This window comes from Gekko japonicus, unplaced genomic scaffold, assembly GCF_001447785.1.
Source record: "Gekko japonicus isolate JY-2015 unplaced genomic scaffold, Gekko_japonicus_V1.1 scaffold427, whole genome shotgun sequence".
In the NCBI taxonomy this organism is placed as follows: Eukaryota; Metazoa; Chordata; class Lepidosauria; order Squamata; family Gekkonidae; genus Gekko; species Gekko japonicus.
In genome coordinates, this window is record NW_015163101.1 from 193,862 (window position 1) to 202,854 (window position 8,993).

Consider the following 8,993-nt stretch of genomic DNA (forward strand, 5'->3'; position numbering starts at 1 on the left):
AGTAATTCTGCAGCTGCTGGTTATGGATGGTTGGTTAATTAATACATGCTTCATTTTAAATTGTTTTCTTTACCTTGCCTTGGTTACTGTGACGTATTCTGTGTGGGACAGCATCAGGAAAGGGGATAGCAGGAGCCAAGGCGCCCACAGGCACCCTGTTGGGGACCACTGCTATAAGGTCTGGAGGATGTTTCCTGACCACCCCACAGAACTCGATCACCTGTTTGCCATTCAGACAGTCTCGGCTGGAATCTCTCTCTCGGAAGTCATCAGTTGCCGACCTGGGCTGTAGCAGCTGGCATCGTGTCCCAAGTAAACAGCAGCAGGCTTCCGTGAGCTCCAGCTAAACTGCTAAACCCCAGTGTTGCTGCTGTGTGAATTGTGCCGTGGCCACTTCCTCAAAGTCAGCCTTAGCTGAGCTCAGAAATCCTGTCGTGCACAGGGCATGACCGGCAGTGCTGTCCTCAGCCCGCTGGTTTTGGATTGCCCTGTTGGTCCTTCTCTATGATTCTGCAATGTTACCTGTTCTCAGAGGAGTAAGCCCAGATCAGTGACTCAGACAGCAAAAGTGGGAGAGAGTGAGCTTCCAAAGGAAACGTTTTCACTGCACTCCCAGTTTTGATTCGGGAAGGAGGAGGTGTCTCCGCTATCAGTAGTTTAGAAGCCTGGTGTTGGTTACAGTTAGCATGTTTTGGTTTTTTACAGCCTCCACCATTGCTTAAGCAGCCGCTTCAAAAGACTAGACTAATAGCCCTTGACGGGGCTCTCCCCCTTTTGATAGCCAGCTGACTAGCGGCCCTCATTACGTCTTGTGGCAGGGGAGTTAGTTCCACAAGTTACTGATTGAACCAAGGAGTCTCTCCCCCCCCCCATCTATTCCCCATCAGCTTTATTGTGTGTCTGTGAAGTTTTAGCATTATGGGGCAGAGAGAAAAAGTTCCCCCAGTCCACTCTCTGCACCCTGTGCCTTCAACCAGTGTTCCCCCTAAGCTGAGTGAGTGTGAGCTAGCTCACAGTTTTTTAGCCTCCGGCTCACACATTTCTGTCTTAGCTCAGGGAGGAGGGCTCCAGAGCAAACTGATTTATGCAGTAGCCAAATTGCTCGCTCACAACTTTAATGCCAGGTGCTCACCAAGTAGAATTCTTGCTCACAAGATTCCACAGCTTAGAGGGAACATTGCCCTCAACCTGGAGTGTGTAAGGCGTGCCTTGTGGGCGGCCTGTGATCTCCGAGGGGTGTGCCCCGAGGCCTCTCTGAGGCGGCTAGCGGAGGGGCAGGCCTCTTCCCTGGGCTGGAGCCTGCCCCTGTCTGTGAGGCGGAGGTGTCGCTGTGAGAAGCATGGTCCCAGCCCGCAGCAAGGGGTGGTGCTCTGAAGCCCCCCCTTCACCCGAAGCGTCTGCATCCAGAGCAAGAGTGCAGCAAGACGTTTCAGGGACCGGGGGGGGGGTCATTCAGAGCACATGAAGTTGCCTTATCCTGAATCAGACCCTTAGTCCATCAAGGTCAACGTTGTCTACTGGGATGGACAGCAGCTCTCCAGGGTCTCGGGCAGAGAAAGCCAGTTTGGTGTAGTGGTCAAGAGCGGACTCTAAGCTGGAGCACCGGGTTTGATTCCCCACTCCTCCTCCACATGCAGCCGGGTGGGTGACCTTGGGTCATTCACAGTTCTCTCAGAGCTCTCTCAGCCCCACCTACCTCACAGGGAGTCTGTCTGTTGTGGGGAGAGGAAGGGGAAGGAGATTGTAAGCGGCTCTGAGACCCTGAGTGGTGAAGGGTGGGGCATAAGTCCTCCTCCTCCTCCTCCCCTTCAGCATGCCAACCAGTGGCTCTCGCGCTGAGCATGGCCCCTCCCTGAGAGGGCAGGCATTCTCACTCACAACAGGAGGCGTTTTTTTCTGTGACATTCCACGCACTTGCAAACATGAGTATCTGGAAAATGGAAACTTCCTGCGTTTTGGGTGGGTGGAGGACTCTGCCTCTCAAAGAAGCCATGCTCTAACCCCCTCCTCCAAACAGTGGTGGGAGCTGTAATGGAGCCAGATGCCATCATTGGGTGGCTCACTAGGTCAAGGCAGGGCTGCCGAGAGCCACCGTGGGCCTCCCTTGGGTTGCTGTCACCATGGATAAAATAATCGGCCTGTCTGTCCCACTGTTTGTTTACCTAATTTTACTTCTATCCCACTTTTCTCCCCAGTGGGGACCCAAAGTGGCGCATGCTCTTTTCTTCTCCTCCATTTTTATCCTCACGGCAACCCTGTGAGGTAGGTTAGGCCGGGAGCGGGTGACTGGCCCAAGGTCACCCAGCAAGCTCCCACTGCAGAGCGGGGATCTGAACCTGGGTGTCCCAGATCCAAGTCCTGGGCTTTAACCTCTAACCCACGCTGGCGGGGATAACTCATCAGAGAGTGAAGCTAGGCGGCTCAGAATTGGCCACCAGCTTCAGGAGGATTGTGGGAATCCCCAGGCCAAAATGGGAAGGCATGGGGAAATCCTGGCCCAGGTGAGACAAACCACCACCGCCCCGGGCTATTGGCAGTGGAAGCGAAGGGTCTCTGTTTGTGGCCGCGTAACTCATCAGAAAATAACGCTCCGTGCTTGGAAACTGGCCACCAACCCCGGAATGATGATGGAAGTTGCAGTGCCCAAAACGAAGGGAACGGGAACGCCCTGAACCAGGTTATCTTCATGACAGGCAACATATAATAAGAGAGCTTTTAAGCAACCTGTCACGTGTCTGTAATACTCAGATCCCCAGCCCGCCATGGAAGGTTGCTAGGTGACACACTCTGCCAGACCTACCTCACAGGGTTGTTGTGCGGATAAAATGGAGTACAGAACAGTGCATGTCTGGGTCTCCCTTGCGTAGAAAGACTGGGTATGTTATTTGTTATAAATGTAATAATGCTATTTGAAAGGTGACATTAGTTGTCGTATAGCAAAGTAGCCTTTACAAAGGGCTGTTAGATCTTCCACCAACGCAATAATAATGATAACAATTCAGTGCCTGCCCTGGGAGGTCCAACTTCTGTTCCACACATGTAACCACTGTAACAGATGAATATTCCATTCCCATGCCTGTGAAGGGTGGAGAAAAGGGGAAGCATCCTTTTACTACTTGGTTAGATTATGGGGAAATATTAACCCTCCCCCCCCCCCCCTCACACATTGTAAACATAATAATGATAACAATTCAGTGCCTGCCCTGGAAGGTCCAACTTCTGTTCCACACATGTAACCACTGTAACAGATGAATATTCCATTCCCATGCCTGTGAAGGGTGGAGAAAAGGGGAAGCATCCTTTTACTACTTGGTTAGATTATGGGGAAATATTAACCCCCCCCCCCCCCGGTTCATAATGTCCACAAAGGTTGGAAAAGAGGGAGAGAAATTAAGGAAAAGAGGGGGAAAGTTTGCTTTATCTTGCGGCAACACCCTAACTACTCTTTTGCAAGGTCATCTGGCTGAGCGTGGCTGCAAGGAAAGGAAGAGAGAGAGGCTCAACTTTTGGAGAAAATGACTTTCAGGCTGACAATTATTGTATCAGCCATCGGCATGCTGTCTTGACTTGCTTCAGTGCTGGCTTGGTTGATGATCGTGTTAGCATCATCTGTTAGGCGAGTTTGCTTCAGTCTTGGAGAAGGCGAGCCTAACCCGTAGCAGAGTGCCTTTTACTGTGCTTAGGCTTCTCTGTGCTCTTAGTGGCTGCAGCCAGAGCTGCATTTTAAAAATAAATGGAAAGACCTTTGGCTGAGTGCATCCTGACACTGGCTTCAAGGGCCCTCCTGCCGACTTGGGGGTGGGGTCCCTGAATCTTGTCCCCCCCAGACCCTTTCTCCCCATTGGCAGCCCAGCATCAAGGTCTGGTATGGCTCACCCTGTAGCAGGATTTTGGTTACATCGCAAATTTCCTTGCTGATCATGCATGTTTTCACATAGAAGTGAACTCAGGTTCATCTGTTGGTCATGGCTGATTGCACAAGGTTTTTCTTTTATCTTTGACAGCTAATTAAAACCATTACAGAAATGTTAGATTTATTGAGTTTTAATAGAGATTAAGAGTTAAATTTGGCCTTCTGATCTTGCTTTAGAAAGGTAATAAATACACATCAGGTATATTTTAGTTGCATCTGTTTTATTATCTCATCAGTGTTTCAGAACCAGTCATTTATCTAGATGATGGTCACACATGTTTAACTTTAAAAAATTAGTGTAAGGTTGCTGTTTTTCAGTATAAACACTTTGATACGATAAGCAAATCAGATTTCCAGATCCTCCATTTGGCTGCAAGAGCGTATTATCTCATTATATGCCCAACTGTTGGGGTTGTGCATGTCTAACGGCCAAACTAAACGCCTCAGATGTCTCAGGTGCTCTAATTGTGGTGTGCTTAAGTTATGCTCAGAGTTTCACTCCTAAGAAAAAGAGACTTGTTTTCACAAAAGTTGTACGTGTGTGAGAGAAGAGGGTTCACAGTGCTCTACTGAGAGCAAAAAGAGGGGAAAAGGTCCGGGGGGGGGGGGGGCAGCCGTGTTGGTCTGAAGCAGCAGAACAAAGTTTGAGTCCGGTGGGCTCACCTTAAGGACCAACAAACTCTCATTCTAGGTAGAAGCTTTCAGAGGAGCAAAGAGATCTTTCTCCCACCTGAAGAGTTGTACAGAGGATTTGTGTGTGTGTGTGTGAGGGGGGGGGAGTCCCTTTCATCATACTGGGACTTAGCAGGTAGATGCTGGAAGAATTTCATGGTTGCTGGTGATGACCTGTGGAACCTCGCCAGCATTGGTGCCTTGACTTTGAGAAAAAATTGGAATGTTTAGATTAAAGGGATGCGGTGATGACAGTAACGTGACCTGGGATATGCAGCCGACCATTCCCATGCAGGTTATCTGCCCTGGGGGCTCACATCTGTTGGGGAACGGGTTTATTTTGTGCTTCCCCACAACATTGTGGTGCATTCAGGCACCTTCTGGGATTTCCCAACTTTTAACCAATCTTTCTCAAATCTGATTTGTTTATACTTAATAATTTCTATGTATGTGTGTGTGTGTATTCACAAATATGTTCATTGTTTAAATGTGCATAATTTTTGCAACCGTTAATAAGCTAGGGTGTTTGATAGAATCGTAGAATCCCAGAGTCGGAAGGGGTCACAGAGGCCATCTCAGAATCCCAGAGTCGGAAGGGGCCACAGAGGCCACCTAGTCCAGCCCCCCTGCTCAGTGCAGGACCAGCCGAGAGCATCCCTGACAAGGGTTTGTCCAGACGCTGCTTGAAGACTGCCAGTGATCGTTATGCATTATTGAAGATTTCAGAGTTTTAAAAACTGTAAACTTTTACTGATATTCAAATATACTGTTAGCTCGATTATGACTGTGTGAGACTGTTTCTGTCCAAATAATGCACTTTTGGTTTACTACAAGATTTGTTTTTTTACTTTCAACATTCAATTTTTCCTGCCTATCAAATGATGTGGCAGTATCGGGTCCAACAGTTTGCAGCTCTCACTCAAAAATTGGGTATATTTACAATTTTTCTTGTAGATAGGGTTGCCAGTCTGCAGGTGGGGCCTGGGAATCTCCCACTTTTGCAACTGATCTCCAGCTGGCAGAGATCAGCTCCCCTGAAGAAAATGGCTGCTTTGAAGGGTGGACTCTGTGGCATTGGGCCATGCTGAGGCCCCTCCCCTCCCCAAACCCCGCCCTCTCCCGGCACCACCCCCAAAGTCTCCAGGTATTTCCCAACCCAGACCTGGCAACCCTACTTGTAGAAAATTAAGGCTTTTATACTTTTGAATTCCATAAATATGCAGAATAGTGTAATTTTATATACTAATTACATTCTGAATGATGCATCTAATGCTGGTAAAGCAATAAAATATGTTTAGGTTTGACAGGAAAATAAATACTGCATGTATTTAAATATTTTATCCAAATTTCCATTCCCTCCCCCACCCCCACGGCTTCAATATTTCTGGACGTTTCCCATCTCTTGTGCGCGTGCATCCCAGCCTTCCAGCAGGAGTGGCTCCGTCCCTGCTGTAGGCTGCTTGCTGGGTGCCCAAGTTTTAAGTGCTGGCTGGCAAGATCCCGCCCCAACAGGTCCCCAGAGCAGAAAGGAATCCGCCTGGAAGCACAGAGGGCCAGCCTAGTGGGCAGGTCTGAGAGTTGTAACACAGGCACAAGGTGGGACTGGTGTTTTGGCGAGCCCCCAGATGGGCTCCACCTGGCCTTGTCTTGACTTAGCACCATTGTTAACACCAGGAGTATGGAATCGGGGTCTGATTTTCAGGCCTTCTGGTCGAAACCTCGGGTGCTGGTGCTGCAAATGTACACTTCCGCCACTGTTCTTTCTTTCCCCTTCTAAAGGTCTCAACTTGTGGAGGTAGCCGGTACCAGTGAAACGGGCTAATATGCTTTCCCTCTGGGCACCCCCTTCAGTGCCAGCAGAATGTGATATGACTGGAGGGTCTTTTCCTTTGTTATTCAACTCTCTTTCTTTTGCTCCTTCCTCTTACAGAAATCTCAGCACTCCGCTCTCCCCCTCCCACTCAGGCTGCATGGTCCGTCCCTGGAAATGGGATGTCAGTCCCATTCAGGGATCTTAAAAGAAGCCAGACCTTTCCTTTGCGCTGGCTGTTGTTGTCGGCTTGACCACAAGTGAGACGCAGACGCAGGAGAAAATGTCCACCATCACATCTGCGATCCAGGCGCCCCAGGGCCCTGTCAACCCTCCTCCCCCAGAGTTCACCAACCCCAACAAACCCGGAAGGAAGACCAACCAGCTGCAATACATGCAAAATGTTGTGGTGAAGACTCTGTGGAAGCATCAGTTTGCATGGCCCTTCTACCAACCAGTGGATGCAATTAAGTTGAATTTGCCAGTGAGTATTGCTCGTGGTTTCATTTTGGTCTGTTTCTCCCGCTTTTGAGACCCTCTACAAATGTTATGATTATCATTGTTTGCTTTCCTTAATGGTGGGTAAGTGTTAAATCTGAATATTAATCTGTGCCTTAAGATTCATTGCAGGCATTACCAGGGGATAGGTCCATAGCTCCGTGGAAGTGTTGTCTGGTCTGCAGGCAGAAGGTCACAGATTCAGTCTCCAGCATCTCCGGTTTTTAAAAAAGGATCCGGTAGCAAGTCATATTAGGGATCTCTGCCTAGGTTCTGGAGAGCTGCTGCCACTCAAAACAGGCACTACCGACCTTGACAGACCAATGGTCTGACTTGGTCTAAGGCAGTTTCCTCTCTTCGTGCGAAGGTGTGAAATTGAAATTTTTGCATCAACCACAGTGAAGCATTCCACGCACTGAGAGCATGGTTAGGGGGTGAGACTCTGCACCTCTGTACTGTCTGCTTACAAAGTGACAAGCGCATTTCCCTTTGCACACCCTTTGGGAGTGGGCATTCAGCTTGGCAAGTTAACTAGGATGTCTTAGTGAGTTTGGCATCTTAACCAGGATTAAGTCAACAAGCTCTGGTAAGGCATTATGCTTACACAAGACTAAAGAGCGTTTTAACAGGCTGTGTGTGTAGCAGGATCCTGACATTTCAATTTGAAAATGTGCACACGAAATTCACTCATACCTTGAATAAACCTTGGTTAGCCTTAAGGGTGCCCAACTGGACTCTAAATATGTTCTGCTGCTTCAGACCAACACAGCTGACCCTCAGGATTCTGACATGTCAGACACCATCAGATTTCCTCACCTTTATGATTCCCCCTCCCCCGGTCACGATCCTGGGCTGAAGGATGAGGATGAGCCGCCTGTAGGAAGCCAGTTTGGTGTAGTGGTTAAGTGTGCGGACTCTAATCTGGGAGAACCGGGTTTGATTCCCCACTCCTCCACTTGCACCTGCTGGATGACCTTGGGCAAGCCATAGTTCTGATAAGAGCTGTCCTTGAAAAAGAGCCGTTTCTGTCGAGTTCTCTCAGCCCCACCCACCTCACAGGGTGTCTGTTGTGGGGAGGGAAGGGAAAGGAGTTTGTAAGCCGCCCTGAGACTCCAAGTGAAGGACCATGGGGTATAAATCCAATCTCTTATTATTATTATTATTATTTCTTCCTCAAGGCCTGAGACCTTGTGTAAATTGTGCAATAGGCCTACATTTCCCAGGCAGCTTTTTGAGCTTCATGCCTGGGCTGGGGGGAAATGGAGGGGGAAAGGGTTACCAGAGAGCAGATATGCACAGAGGAGGGGGGGGCGCTCCCTGGAAGCTGAGCCTCTGGTCTGCTGGGCGCCTTGACGTAGTGGTGGTGGAGGAAAGTGCCGCCAAGTCGCAGCCCACTTGTGGTGACCCCTCGTGGGGTCTCCGAGGCAAGGGACACTCGGAGGCGGCCTCTGCCACTGGGCCTGCCTCTGCACAGCAGCCCTGGGACTTCCTCCTGGGTGGCCTCCCCTCCAAGGACTGACCAGAGCCGGCCCTGCTTAGCTTCCGAGATCAGGCTGTCCTGGCCCATCCAGGGCAGGGCGCTTGAAACAGAGTAGGAACTAAAGGAGGCAGTTGTGGGCAGGAGGGCTGCTTGTGTTCCCGCCAGCTTCTTTCCTTGTGAGTTTCGCCCTGTGTAGTGGTAGAGTCCCTGTTTTAATTCATTTCCGCCGCATTTTAATAACTCGTCTCCTCTTTACTTAACGGCCGTATTTGTTTAAAAAACTGTTTGTCGTGCACTCTGCCTGGGTTCTTCACAACTCATATTCAGTCGTATGTCAGGGCCTGCTCTGGCCGAGAAGGGAGTTGCCCTGAGAGCAGGGAGGGTGCTTTGGGCCTTCTCTGGCAAAGCCCTAGAACCAGAGTGGGGCCAGGCATTGAAGTAGGGTTGCCAAAAAACCCAGTTTGCCAGGGGTCCCCCGTTTTGGGGGAAGGTTCCCCCCGCCGCCGGCCAGATGGCCGGCGGGGGAAGCCCCACCCCCAACACCCACAGCCACCCATCTCTCTCCCTTTAAGTGTGTGGAACCCGTGTTTCCTCCCAAGCCTGATCTCCGCAAGCTTGTA

At 49.8% G+C, this 8,993-nt stretch overlaps 1 protein-coding gene across 4 annotated transcripts in view; it reads left to right on the top strand.

The window, feature by feature from the left end:
* Window positions 1–8,993, top strand: part of BRD3 (bromodomain containing 3) — a 65,733-nt gene that overhangs the window by 10,468 nt on the left and 46,272 nt on the right. For all 4 annotated transcript variants that reach the window (XM_015406743.1, XM_015406744.1, XM_015406745.1 and 1 more), the window contains exon 2: window positions 6,516–6,879. In XM_015406743.1, the coding sequence (XP_015262229.1) occupies window positions 6,679–6,879 (201 nt within the window). In that variant the 5' untranslated portion in view covers window positions 6,516–6,678. The remainder of the gene's footprint in view (window positions 1–6,515; window positions 6,880–8,993) is intronic.